The following is a 16,248-nucleotide window of genomic DNA, read 5'->3' on the forward strand; positions in this document are numbered from 1 at the left end:
ACATCCTCAACTGTAGCACCAAAGTCGACAACTGATGCAGGAACCACGTCTATGTCTGAAACCAAAACAACTGTTGGTGCAACAATAAGAAAACCTTTAGCATCCACAAGTACCCTTCCAACATCCTCAACTGTGGCACCAAGGTCGACAACTGATGCAGGAACAACAACTATGTCTGACACAACAACAACTATTGGTGCAACAACAACAACATTGGTTACAACAAGCAGCCCTCCAACATCCTCAACTGTAGCACCAACGTGGACAACTGATGCAGTAACCAAGTCTATGTCTGACACAACAACAACTGTTGGTGCAACAATAACAAAACATTTGGCATCCACAAGTATCCTTCCAACATCCTCAACTGTAGCACCAAAGTCGACAACTGATGCAGGAACCACGTCTATGTCTGAAACCAAAACAACTGTTGGTGCAACAATAAGAAAACCTTTAGCATCCACAAGTACCCTTCCAACATCCTCAACTGTGGCACCAAGGTCGACAACTGATACAGGAACAACAACTATGTCTGACACAACAACAACTGTTGGTGCAACAACAACAACAACTTTGGCATCCACAAGTAACCCTCCAACACCCTCAACTGTGGCACCGACGTCGACAACTGATGCAGGAACCACGTCTATGTCTGACACAACAACAACTGTTGTTGCAACAACAACAACAACTTTGGCAAACACAAGTAACCCTACAACATCCTCAACTGTAGCACCAACATCATCAACTGATGCAGCAACTACAACTATGTATGACACCACAACAACAACAACAACTTTGGAATCAACAAGTAACCCTCCGACATCCTCAACCGTAGCACCAACAACGACAAGTGATGCAGGAACAACAACTATGTCTGACACAACAACAACTGTTGGTGCAACAACAACAACAACTTTGGCATCCACCAGTAACCCTACAACATCCTCAACTGTAGCACCAACGTCGAAAACTGATGCAGAAACCACATCTTTGTCTGACACTACAACAACTGTTGGTGCAACAACAACAACAACTTTGGAATCCACAAGTAACACTCCAACATCCTCAACTGTAGCACCAACGTCGACACCTGATGCAGTAACCACGTCTATGTCTGACACAACAACAACTGTTGGTGCAACAACAACAACAACTTTGGCAAACACAAGTAACCCTCCAACATCCTCAACTGAAGCACCAACGTTGACAACTGATGCAGTAACCACATCTATGTCTGACACAACAACAACAAAAACTTTGGCATTCACAAGTAACCCTACAACATCCTCAACTGTAGCACCAAGGTCGACAACTGATGCAGGAACAACAACTATATCTGACACAGCAACAACTGTTGGTGCAACAACAACAACTTTGGCATCCACAAGTAACCCTACAACATCCTCAACTGTAGCACCAACGTCGAAAACTGATGCAGAAACCATATCTTTGTCTGACACAACAACAACTGTTGGTGCAACAACTACAACAACTTTGGCATCCACAAGTAACCCTCTGACATCCTCAACTGTGGCACCGACGTCGACAACTGATGCAGGAACAATAACTATGTCTGACACAAAAACAACTGTTGGTGCAACAACAACAACAACTTTGGCCTCCACAAGTAACCCTCCAAAATCCTCAACTGTAGTACCAACGTCGACAACTGATGTAGGAACAACAACTATGTCTGACACAACAACAACTGTTAGTGCAACAACAACAACAACAACAACAACAACTTTGGCATCCACCAGTAACCCTACAACATCCTCAACTGTTGCACCAACGTCGAAAACCGATGCAGAAACCACATCTTTGTCTGACACTACAACAACTGTTGGTGCAACAACAACAACAACTTTGGAATCCACAAGTAACCCTCCAACATCCTCAACTGTAGCACCAACGTCGACACCTGATGCAGTAACCACGTCTATTTCTGACACAACAACAAGTGTTGGTGCAACAATAACAAAAACTTTGGCATCCACAAGTACCCTTCCAACATTCTCAACTGTAGCACCATCATCATCAACTGATGCACCATCATCATCAACTGATGCAACAACTACAACTATGTATGAAACCACAACAACTGTTGGTGCAACAACTACAACAACTTTGGCATCCACAAGTAACCCTCTGACATCCTCAACTGTGGCACCGACGTCGACAACTGATGCAGGAACAATAACTATGTCTGACACAAAAACAACTGTTGGTGCAACAACAACAACAACAACTTTGGCATCCACAAGTAACCCTCCAACATCCTCAACTGAAGCACCAACGTCGACAACTGATTCAGGAACCACGTCTATTTCTGACACAACAACAACTGTTGGTGCAACAACAACAACAACTTTGGCATCCACAAGTAACCCTCCAACATCCTCAACTGAAGCACCAACGTTGACAACCGATGCAGTAACCACATCTATGTCTGACACAACAACAACAAAAACTTTGGCATTCACAAGTAACCCTACAACATCCTCAACTGTAGCACCAAGGTCGACAACTGATGCAGGAACAACAACTATATCTGACACAGCAACAACTGTTGGTGCAACAACAACAACTTTGGCATCCACAAGTAACCCTACAACATCCTCAACTGTAGCACCAACGTCGAAAACTGATGCAGAAACCATATCTTTGTCTGACACAGCAACAACTGTTGGTGCAACAACAACAACTTTGGCATCCACAAGTAACCCTCCAACATCCTCAACTGTAGCACCAACGTCGACAACTGATGCACCATCATCATCAACTGATGCAACAACTACAACTATATATGACACCACAACAACTGTTGGTGCAACAACAACAACAACTTTGGCATCCACAAGTAACCCTACAACATCCTCAACTGTAGCACCAACGTCGACAACTGATGCAGGAACCACGCCTATTTCTGACACAACAACAACTGTTGGTGCAACAAGAACAACAACAACAACTTTGGCATCCACAAGTAACCCTACAACATCCTCAACTGTAGCACCAACGTCGAAAACTGATGCAGAAACCACATCTATGTCTGACAACATAACAACTGTTGGTGCAACATTAACCACAATTTTGGCATCCAAAAGTCCCCTTTCAACATCCTCAACTGTAGCACCAACGTCGACAACTGATGCAGTAACCACATCTATGTCTGACACAACAACTGTTGGTGCAACAACAACAACAACTTTGGAATCCACAAGTAACCCTACAACATCCTCAATTGTAGCACCAACGTCGATAACTGATGCAGGAACCACGTCTATGTCTGACACAACAACAACTGTTGGTGCAACAACAACAACAACAACTTTGGCACCCACAAGTAACCCTACAACATCCTCAACTGTAGCACTAACATCATCAACTGATGCAGCAACTACAACTATTTATGACATCACAATAACTGACGGTGCAACAACAACAACGACAACAACAACTTTGGAATCCACAAGTAACCCTCAAACATCCTCAACTGTAGCACCAACGTTGACAACTGATGCAGGAACAACAACTATGTCTGACACCACAACGACTGTTGGTGAAACAACAACAACATTGGCTAAAACAAGCAGCCCTCAAACATCTTCGACTTTATCACCAACTTTGATAACTGATGCAGGAACCACGTCTATGTCTGACACCACAACAACTGTTGGTGCAACAACAACAACAACAACAACAACAACAACTTTGGCATCAACGAGTAACCCTACAACATCCTCAATTGTAGCACCAACGTCGAAAACTGATGCAGGAACAACATCCATGTCTGACACCATAACAAATGTTCTTGCAACATTAACCACAACTTTGGCATCCACAAGTACCCTTCCAACATCCTCAACTGTAGCACGAACGATGACAACTGATGCAGTAACCACGTCTATGTCTGACACAACAACAACTGTTGGTGCAACAAGAACAACAACAACTTTGGCATCCAAAAGTAACCCTACAACATCCTCAATTGTAGCACCAACATCGAAAACTGATGCAGGAACCACATCTATGTCTGACAACATAACAACTGTTGGTGCAACATTAACCACAACTTTGGCATCCAAAAGTACCCTTCCAACATCCTCAACTGTAGCACCAACATCATCAACTGAAGCAGCAACTACAACCATGTATGACACCAAAACAACTGTTGGTGCAACAATAACAAAACCTTTCGCATCCACAAGTACCCTTCCAACATCCTCAACTGTATCACCAACATCATCAACTGATGCAACAACTACAACTATGTATGACACCACAACAACTGTTGGTGCAACAACAACAACAACTTTGGAATCCACAAGTAACCCTACAACATCCTCAACTGTAGCACCAACGTCGACAACTGATGCAGTAACCACGTCTATGTCTGACACAACAACAACTGTTGGTGCAACAAGAACAACAACAACTTTGGCATCCACAAGTAACCCTACATCATCCTCAATTGTAGCACCAACGTCGAAAACTGATGCAGGAACCACATCTATGTCTGACAACATAACAACTGTTGGTGCAACATTAACCACAACTTTGGCATCCAAAAGTACCGTTCCAACATCCTCAACTGTAGCACCAACATCATCAACTGAAGCAGCAACTACAACTATGTATGACACCAAAACAACTGTTGGTGCAACAATGACAAAACCTTTCGCATCCACAAGTACCCTTCCAACATCCTCAACTGTATCACCAACATCATCAACTGATGCAACAACTACAACTATGTATGACACCACAACAACTGTTGGTGCAACAACAACAACAACTTTGGAATCCACAAGTAACCCTTCAACATTCTCACCTGTAGTACCAACGTCGACAACTGATGCAGGAACCACATCTATGTCTGACACAACAACAACTGTTGGTGCAACAACAACAACAACTTTGGCACCCACAAGTAACCCTACAACATCCTCAACTGTAGCACTAACATCATCAACTGATGCAGCAACTACAACTATTTATGACATCACAATAACTGACGGTGCAACAACAACAACTTTGGAATCCACAAGTAACCCTACAACATCCTCAACTGTAGCACCAACGTCGATAACTGATGCAGGAACCACATCTATGTCTGACACAACAACAACTGTTGGTGCAACAACAACAACATTGGCTACAACAAGCAGCCCTCAAGCATTTTTAACTTTATCGCCAACTTTGACAACTGATGCCGAAACCACGTCTATTTCGGACACCACAACAACTGTTGGTGCAACAATAACAAAACCTTTTCCATCCACAAGTACCCTTCCAATATCCTCAACTGTAGCACCAACGTCGACAACTGATGATGTAACAACTGTGTCGGACACAACAACAACTGTTGGTGCAAAAACAACAACAACTTTGGCATCCACAAGTACCCTTCCAATATCCTCAACTGTAGCACCAACATCATCAACTGATGCAGCAACTACAACTATGCATGACACCACAACAACTGTCGGTACAACAACAACTTTGGAATCCACAAGTAACCCTCAAACATCCTCAACTGTAGCACCAACGTTGACAACTGATGCAGGAACAACAACTATGTCTGACACCACAACGACTGTTGGTGAAACAACAACAACATTGGCTAAAACAAGCAGCCCTCAAACATCTTCGACTTTATCACCAACTTTGATAACTGATGCAGGAACCACGTCTATGTCTGACACGAAAACAACTGTTGGTGCAACAATAACAACAACTTTGGCATCAACGAGTAACCCTACAACATCCTCAATTGTAGCACCAACGTCGAAAACTGATGCAGGAACCACATCTATGTCTGACAACATAACAACTGTTGGTGCAACATTAACCACAACTTTAGCATCCAAAAGTACCCTTCCAACATCCTCAACTGTAGCACCAACATCATCAACTGAAGCAGCAACTACAACTATGTATGACACCAAAACAACTGTTGGTGCAACAATAACAAAACCTTTCACATCCACAAGTACCCTTCCAACATACTCAACTGTAGCACCAACATCCTCAACTGATGCAACAACTACAACTATGTATGACACCACAACAACTGTTGGTGCAACAACAACAACAACAATTTTGGCATCCACTGGTAACCCTCCAACATCCTCAACTGTAGTACCAACGTCGACAACTGATGCAGTAACCAGGTCTATGTCTGACACAACAACAACTGTTGGTGCAACAACAACAACAACTTTGGCATCCACAAGTAACCCTCCGACATCCTCAACTGTGGCACCGACGTCGACAACTGATGCAGGAACAACAATTATGTCTGACACAAAAACAACTGTTGGTGCAACAACAGCAACAACTTTGGCATCCACAAGTAACCCTCCGACATCCTCAACTGTGGCACCGACGTCGACAACTGATGCAGGAACAACAATTATGTCTGACACAAAAACAACTGTTGGTGCAACAACAACAACAAATTTGGCATCCACAAGTAACCCTCCAAAATCCTCAACTGTAGCACCAACGTCGACAACTGATGCAGTAACCACGTCTATGTCTGACACAACAACAACTGTTGGTGCAACAACAACAACAACTTTGGCATCCACAAGTAACCCTCCGACATCCTCAACTGTGGCACCGACGTCGACAACTGATGCAGGAACAACAATTATGTCTGACACAAAAACAACTGTTGGTGCAACAACAACAACAAATTTGGCATCCACAAGTAACCCTCCAAAATCCTCAACTGTAGCACCAACGTCGACAACTGATGCAGTAACCACGTCTATGTCTGACACAACAACTGTTGGTGCAACAACAACAACAACTTTGGCATCCACAAGTAACCCTCCAACATCCTCAACATTAGCACCAACGTCGACAACTGATGCAGTAACCACGTCTATGTCTGACACAACCACAACCACAACTTTGGCACCCACAAGTAACCCTACAACATCCTCAACTGTAGCACCAACATTATCAACTGATGCAGCAACTACAACTATGTATGACACCACAACAACTGTCGGTACAACAACAACAACAACAACAACTTTGGAATCCACAAGTAACCCTCCAATATCCTCAACTGTAGCACCAACGTCGATAACTGATGCAGGAACCACATCTATGTCTGACACAACAACAACTGTTGGTGCAACAACAACAACATTGGCTACAACAAGCAGCCCTCAAGCATTTTTAACTTTATCGCCAACTTTGACAACTGATGCCGAAACCACGTCTATTTCTGACACCACAACAACTGTTGGTGCAAAAATAACAAAACCTTTTGCATCCACAAATACCCTTCCAATATCCTCAACTGTAGCACCAACGTCGACAACTGATGATGTAACAACAACTGTGTCGGACACAACAACAACTGTTGGTGCAAAAACAACAACAACTTTGGCATCCACAAGTACCCTTCCAATATCCTCAACTGTAGCACCAACATCATCAACTGATGCAGCAACTACAACTATGCATGACACCACAACAACTGTCGGTACAACAACAACTTTGGAATCCACAAGTAACCCTCAAACATCCTCAACTGTAGCACCAACGTTGACAACTGATGCAGGAACAACAACTATGTCTGACACAACAACAACTGTTGGTGCAAGAACAACAACATTGGCTACAACAAGCAGCCCTCAAACATCTTCAGCTTTATCACCAACTTTGACAACTGATGCAGAAACCACGTCTATGTCTGACACAACAACAACTGTTGGTGCAACAACAACAACAACTTTGGCATCCACAAGTAACCCTACAACATCCTCAACTGTAGCACCAACGTCGACAACTGATGCAGTAACCAGGTCTATGTCTGACACAACAACAACTGTTGGTGCAACAACAACAACAACATTGGCTACGACAAGCACCCCTCAAACATATTTGACTGTAGCATCAATGTCGACAACTGATGCAGGAACCACAACCAAGTCTGATACAACAGCAACTGTTGGTGCAACAACAACAACTTTAGAAACCACAAGTACCCTTCCAACATCCTCAACTGTAGCACCAACATCATCAACTGATGCAGGAACAACAACTATGTCTGACACAAAAAAAACTGTTGGTGCAACAACAACAACAACTTTGGCATCCACAAGTAACCCTCCAACATCCTCAACTGTAGCACCAACGTCGACAACTGATGCAGGAACCACATCTATGTCTGACACCACAACAACTGTTGGTGCAACAATAACAACAACTTTGGCATCCACAAGTACCCTTCCAACATCCTCAACTGTAGCACCAAAATCATCAACTGATGCAGCAACTACAACTATGTATGACACCACAACAACTGTGGGTACAACAACAACAACAAATTTGGAATCCACAAGTAACCCTCTAACATCCTCAACTGTAGCACCAACAACGACAACTGATGCAGGAACAACAACTATGTCTGACACAACAACAACTGTTGGTGCAACAACAACAACATTGGCTGCAACAAGCAGCCCTCCAACATCTTCAACTTTATCAACAAATTTGACAACTGATGCAGGAACCACGTCTATTTCTGACACCACAACAACTGTTGGTGAAACAACAACAACAACTTTGGCATCCACAAGTAACCCTCCAACATCCTCAACTGTAGCACCAACGTCGACAACTGATGCAGGAGCCACATCTATGTCTGACACCAAAACAACTGTTGGTGCAACAGTAACAAAACCTTTCGCATCCACAAGTACCCTTCCAACAACCTCAACTGTAGCACCAACATCATCAACTGATGCAGCAACTACAACTATGTATGACACCACAAAAACTATCGGTACAACAACAACAACTTTGGAATCCACAAGTAACCCTCAAACATCCTCAACTGTAGCACCAACGTTGACAACTGATGCAGGAACAAAAACTATGTATGACACCAAAACAACTGTTGGTGCAACAATAACTTTGGCATCCACAAGTAACCCTCCGACATCCTCAACTATGGCACCGACGTCAACTGATGCAGGAACAACAACTATGTCTGATACAACAACAACTGTTGGTGCAACAACTTCAACATTGGCTACAACAAGCAGCCCTCAAACATCTTCAACTTTATCACCAACTTTAACAACTGATGCAGAAACCACGTCTATGTCTGACACCACAACAACTGTTGGTGCAACAATAACAACAACTTTGGCATCCACAAGTAACCCTCCAACATCCTCAACTGTAGCACCAACGTCGACAACTGATGCAGTAACCACGTCTATGTCTGACACAACAACAACTGTTGGTGCAACAACAACAACAACTTTGGCATCCACAAGTAACCCTACAACATCGTCAACTGTAGCACCAACATCGACAACAGATGCAGGAACTACGTCTATGTCTGACACAACAACAACTGTTGGTGCAACAACAACAACAACAACTTTGGCATCCACAAGTAACCCTCCAACATCCTCAAATGTAGAACCAACGTCGACAACTGATGCAGGAACCACAACTATGTCTGACACCAGAACAACTGTTGGTGAAACAACAACAACATTGGCTACGACACGCACCCCTCAAACATCTTTGATTGTAGCACCAACATCATCAACTGATAAAGCAACTATGTATGACACCACAACAACTGTTGGTGCAACAACATCAACAACTTTGGCATCCACAAGTAACCCTCCAACATCCTCAATTGTAGCACCAATGTCGATAACTGATGCAGCAACAACAACTATGTCTGACACAACAACAACTGTTGGTTCAACAACAACAACAATTTTGGCTACCACAAGCAACCCTCAAACATTTTCAACTGTAGCATTAATATTGAAAACTGATGCAACAACTACAACTATGTCTGACACCACAACAACTTTTGCTGCAACAACATCAACAACTAGTAACCCTGCAACATCAACAACAAGTAACCCTCCAATATCCTCAACTAGAACAGCAACAACAAAAACTGATGCAACAACCAAAACAATGTCTGACACCGCAAAAACTATTGGCGCAACATCAACTTTGGCAAGCACAAGTAATCCTGCAACATCCTCAACTGTAGCACCAATATCGACAACTGATGATGGAACCACAACTATATCTGATACCACAACAACTATTGGTGCAACAACAACAACTTTAGAAACCACAAGTAACCATGCAACATCCTCAACTGTGGCACCAACTTTGAAAACTGATGCAGGAACTACAACTATGTCTGACACCAGAACAAATGTTGGTGAAACAACAACAACATTGGCTACGACAAGCACCCCTCAAACATCTTTGACTGTAGCATCAATGTCGACAACTGATGCAGGAACCACAACTATGTCTGATACAACAGCAACTGTTGGTGCAACAACAACAACATTGGATACCACAAGCACCCCTCAAACTTCTTCAACTTTAGCATCAACGTCAATAACTGATGCAACAATCACAACTATGTCTGACACCACAACAACTACTGGTGCAACAACAACAAATTTAGCAACCACAAGTAATCAACCAACATCCTCAACTTCAGCACCAACATCGACAACTGATGCAGCAACCACAAATATCTTTGACACCAATAAAACTATTGGTGCAACAACAACAACAACAACTTTGGCATCCACAAGTAACCCTGCAACATCCTCAATTGTAGAACCGACGTCGACAACTGATAAAAGAACCACAACTATGTCTGACACCATAACGACTGTTGGTGAAACAACAACAACATTGGCTACAACAAGCAGACCTCAAACATCTTCAACTTTATCACCAACTTTGACAACTGATGCAGGAACCACGTATATGTCTGACACCACAACAACTGTTGGTGCAACAATAACAACAACTTTGGCATCCACAAGTAACCCTCCAACATCCTCAATTGTAGCACCAAAGTTGACAACTGATGCAGCAACAACAAATATGTCTGACACAACAACTACTGTTGGTGCAACAACAACAACAATTTTGGCTATTACAAACAACCCTCAAACATTCCCAACTGTAGCTTTAATGTTGAAAACTGATGCAACAACTACAACTATGTCTGACACCACAACAACTATTGCTACAACAACATCAACAACTAGTAACCCTGCAACATCAAAAACAAGTAACCTTCCAATATCCTCAACTGTAACAGCAACAACAACAACTGATGCAGCAACCAAAACAATGTCTGACACCGCAAAATCTATTGGTGCAACATCAACTTTTGCAACCACAAGTAACCCTGCAACATCCTCAACTGTAGCACCAATGTCGACAACTGATGCAGGAACCACAACTATGTCTGACACCACAACAGATATTGGTGCAACAACAACAACTTTAGAAACTACAAGTAACCAAGCAACATCCTCAACTGTGGAATCAACTTTGAAAACTGATGTAGGAACCACAAATATGTCTGACACCAGAACAAATGTTGGTGAAACAACAACAACATTGGCTACGACAAGCACCCCTCAAACATCTTTGACTGTAGCATCAACGTCGATAACTAATGCAGGAACCACAACTATGTCTGATAAAACAGCAACTATTGGTGCAACAACAACAAAATTGGATACCACAAGCACCCCTCAAACATCTTCAACTTTAGCATCAACGTCAATAACTGATGCAGCAATCACAACTATGTCTGACACCACAACAACTATTGGTGCAACAACAACAAGTTTAGCAACCACAAGTAATCAACCAACATCCTCAACTTCAGCACCAACATCGACAACTGATGCAGCAACCACAACTATCTCTGACACCACTGAAACTATTGGTGCAACAACATCCACTCTGGATACCACAAGTAACCCTGCAACATCCTCAATTGTAGAACCAATGTTGAAAACTGATGTAGGAACCACAACTATGTCTGACACCACAACAACTGTTGGTGCAACAACAACAACAACTTTGGCATCCACAAGTAACCCTCCAACATCCTCAACTGTAGCACCAACGTCGACAACTGATGCAGGAACCACAACTATGTCTGAAACCACAACAACTGTTGGTGCAACAACAACAACTTTGGCAACCACAGGTAACCAACCAAAATCCTCATCTGTAGCACAAACGTCAACAACTGATGCAGGAACAACAACTATGTCTGACAACACAACAACTGTTGGTGCAACAACAACAACTTTGGCTACCACAAACACCTCTCAAACATCTTCAACTGTAGCACCAACTTCGACAAAGGACACAGCAACCACAACTATGTCTGACACCACAACAACTGTTGGTGCAAAAACAAACACAACTTTGGCTATCACAAGCACCTCTATTTCTTTCTCAACTGAATCATCAATGTCTACATCTGATTCAGCAATCACAACTATTTCTGATATGACAACAACCATTGATGCAACAACATCAAATTTTGTACGCACTACCACCCTTCCAACATCACAAACTATAGCATCGACGAAAGCATCAACCACTACAATTCATACAGCAACCTCAACTATGCCTGAAATCACAACAACTAATATGGGAGAGATAACAACAACCTCAGCTTCCAGAAGCGCAATGGCTTCCACAACCACAACAAACCCTAAAACATTTTCAACTAAAGAAACAACCACTACAACTCATCCAAAAACAACAACTATGTATGAAGGTAAAAGCACAACTATAGCTCCCACAGCTACCACTACAAAATTGGTGAAGGTCTCAACAACAGAACCAAACACTACAATTCATTCAACGACCTCAACTATGGCTGACACAAGAACAACTATTAGTGAGAAAACAACAGCAACATTGGTTCCCACAAACACAATGACCCATCCAACATTCGCGACTAACACAGCAACCACTATAACTGATGCAACAATCTCACCTGTGCCTGAAACAAAACAAATAACAACTAAAACCATGTCTACGTCATCAGCAACTGCCAATGTTACATCAATAAAGCCAATCACTCAAACCGCCATATCAGGAACTATACCATCAAATGTCACTCAGGCAGCAATAACCCGATTCATCACAACTTCAACTCTAACAGTGACAGACAAGACATCTCTGAAACCTGGACAAACACCAAATGTGTAAGGGCAATGAACAAATTTTTTTGTGTGTAAAAGGTAACTATTTGATTAATTCTCTTACTCACCCACCATTGTTCTTATTTACCTTCTTTTTCAGGATTGGGAGGGTGATTATTTACATTCGACTCATATTTATCACACTGGGCCCTATACCAAGTGAGGGTAAAATAATAAAGTTAGCTAACTCTCTCCTGGACTCACGTCTCAGAATCAAACGAGATCTAAGTAACCCTGTGAGCTTTGTGAATGTTACTTATACAAGTGAGTTTTCTTTCTTTTTTCTTCAGTCGCCAGTAAACAAATTTCCATATTACAGTAAAAAGATGTGTGCATACAGTATCAGCTAATTTGTATTATATGATTTTTCTTTTTTAAGAAATTTCTAATACTGCATATGCCCTGAATTTTGGATTTCAAATCAACAATGTTTCCATGTCAGAGAAACTTGAACTCAGGAATAGCACATATCAGTTAATTCAGGACCCTATAAATAAACTGGTGAGTTTGATTTGTATTTAACATACGCTTATTTTTATTCAGCTTTGATTGCAACATCTACCATCAACTTTAACTATTACCACACCAATTAATTTGTTTTCCTTGCTGACCTGTTTAGCTGAACCAGATCCTAACTGACCCCACAGCCTCTCCATTTCTGTTCAATGGCACCAGTTTCACGTAAGATTTAGACTAAGAAATCTGCTTTGAAATTGGTTTGATTGGATGTAAAATTAGAAGCACACTGTGATCTTTTTAAAGTGTTTACTTATGTCAATGTACATTTTAATTTCTCCCCAGGGGTAATTCCACCACTATTGAGGCTAATGTACAGTATGTTTTCTCAGAAAGTGACATCAAGACACCCAGTGCCTTTCTCAATGCACTTCTTGGGGTTAATATGGGTATGTGCTTCTGCATATAAATGTTAATATTAATATTTTCATAATTCTTTGAGCTGGAAGTGTTTTTTGTCTTATTTTAATTATTTTACACATTCTCATCTACAGAGACTATTACCACAACTACACCTGCTGCAACAAGAACCACTTTTTTCCCCACAGTGCTGAGCACTTCAATCATAAACAACAGCACTAGTGTAGCATGGATTGTAGCCATAATCGTCCCGTGTGCTATTGCCATCATACTTGTACCGTGCTGGATTTTCCTTTGTGTAAGTATCATAAAGGTTTAATAATAATTTACCTGAAACCTATAAAAGTTTCTATAAGGTCAATTCTATTTTAACAAGGCTCTCTCTCTGTCTTTAGTGTTTGCTCTGTGGAGGCTGCACAGCATTAAGACGACGTTGGCACAGAAGACAGTCATACAATGTACAATACACCACTCGAAACAGCCTTTTATAAAGAACTAGAGACTCGTTTCAATAAGAGAAATACATCAGGAAATATTACTAGCACGAATTACTTATATTACTAATCCAAATTGTGACAATGGTACTTTAAATTCAGATTTATCTTTCTATAATAAATATATCTTAGAGATTTTATTATCACAACATACTATTTATTATTTTCTTGTGCCTGTATTGCTGGACAGACAGGATCTCAAATTGTGATGAATGTAATTTATTTTCAGAATTTAAAAATATATATATTTAATGTTACAATATTTACATTCTACAATAATAATATTTGTTTTCCAACTTATTTATTTGATATTACACGTTTAATTTTGAGGGACAATATGGATAATGTTAAACCTATTCACTTTTTATGCACTTTATCTTTGTGTAACTCAAATAAAAAAAATCATACGCCATGTACACCAAAAAAAAAAAATGAAAGTGTAGCACTTCATTAAAATTACTTCTGTTCTAATCTGACAAGATTATTTGTATTTCAGTAAAGCATCACACAAATGCTAAATACACAAACAGCTGATTTCACCTGTTAAATCACAACCACTTGATACATTTATGACCAAATGACTACTGATGATCTAACAAGTGTAAACACCATGCATACTATGTCTAAATAAAAACCTTATACAATACACACATCACATTTATTTTGAATGCTTTAACTTTTCCAACAATACTGAACAAAAGTTAAAACTTGTTTTGTGCAGTTTTAAAATACTGGTTTTGGTATAAACCATCACTTCAAAGTTTCTTTAAGATGATGAAATATTACTTACCAGATCATTAGAATCATGTCGAGCCCATATGCATCACGAAGAGCTGAAGAACCCGAAGCGAGTTTGCCTGTTGAAATCACAGGAATTTCATCTATACAAATAAGGCAGAAAATATTTTTCTTCTATATAATGTATACATGCCACCTCACTTTCTTAGCATTGCCCTTTTCCTTTAAATACACAAAACAGTTGAAGACAAAGTGTTTTGTTAAAATCAGTTTATTGGCTACATATTTTATCAAAACATTATGAGCTGTACACTGTTCAGTTATGTGCAGAGACTGAGTGCAGGAGAGCATTTCTCTAGAAGGTCTACCTGGAGAAAACCATCTCAGCATTCCCATTCATCTCAGAGGCAGTTGCTCAGGTGTTCTTATTCTTGATAACTCTTTCTGAGCCAATCCCCTGAGCTGAACATGCCATTTGACTGATTACTCCAGAGGTGCAGGATAATAACATCATGGCAATGCTGACTGGCAGATGGCACCACAATGTTTCAGGATGAGAAGTAAAAAAAATAATCCCCACAATATTTTTTCTTTTCTTTTTTTCTTTTTAACACCTTTACATTCGTATGCATTCATTCAAATTCCATACAACCATAAGAACGCTGCATTAACTCTACACAGATTGAAAAAAAAACAAAAAACAAACAAACAAAAAAAAACAACCACCCAGAAAAAGAATGCTCCTCCTGTTTTAGCAAACGGTAATCTATTCAAAATTTACTATTATAATCGTAATGAATGTAAAATAAAACAAAAATATGCTAAAGACTATATAAATTCTACACAATTCTTCCACAATGATTAGTCATTCACTTTTTCATCTGTTAAATCGAGAAGTTAATTTACTTGCAAAATATCTTGCACAGTCCAACAGCAACTACCCTGAGCTGGAGACAGGGACAAATACATATAAAGGTAAAAAAAACATTTGGTTATCACCCAGGAGAATTTTCTATGAAGGTAAAATTGTGTCATAAAGAATCGCATGCCAGGGTAAGATTTGTGATTAACACAAAGTG

The 16,248-nt window shown here is 40.7% G+C and overlaps 1 protein-coding gene across 1 annotated transcript; it reads left to right on the top strand.

The window, feature by feature from the left end:
- The first annotated feature begins 11,940 nt into the window (after positions 1 to 11,940).
- LOC130084951 (mucin-2-like) lies at positions 11,941 to 15,043 on the top strand. Its single transcript, XM_056250499.1, has 7 exons — positions 11,941 to 13,064; positions 13,162 to 13,325; positions 13,441 to 13,562; positions 13,681 to 13,742; positions 13,863 to 13,966; positions 14,072 to 14,235; positions 14,333 to 15,043. Exons 1-7 carry the CDS (start codon positions 11,995 to 11,997, stop codon positions 14,426 to 14,428), a joined length of 1,782 nt encoding a protein of 593 aa, XP_056106474.1. The 5' UTR covers positions 11,941 to 11,994; the 3' UTR covers positions 14,429 to 15,043.
- The last annotated feature ends 1,205 nt before the right edge of the window (positions 15,044 to 16,248 follow it).

Source organism: Rhinichthys klamathensis, unplaced genomic scaffold, assembly GCF_029890125.1.
Source record: "Rhinichthys klamathensis goyatoka isolate OS25496 unplaced genomic scaffold, OSU_Roscu_1.1 h1tg000069l_1, whole genome shotgun sequence".
Lineage (NCBI taxonomy): Eukaryota > Metazoa > Chordata > Actinopteri > Cypriniformes > Leuciscidae > Rhinichthys > Rhinichthys klamathensis.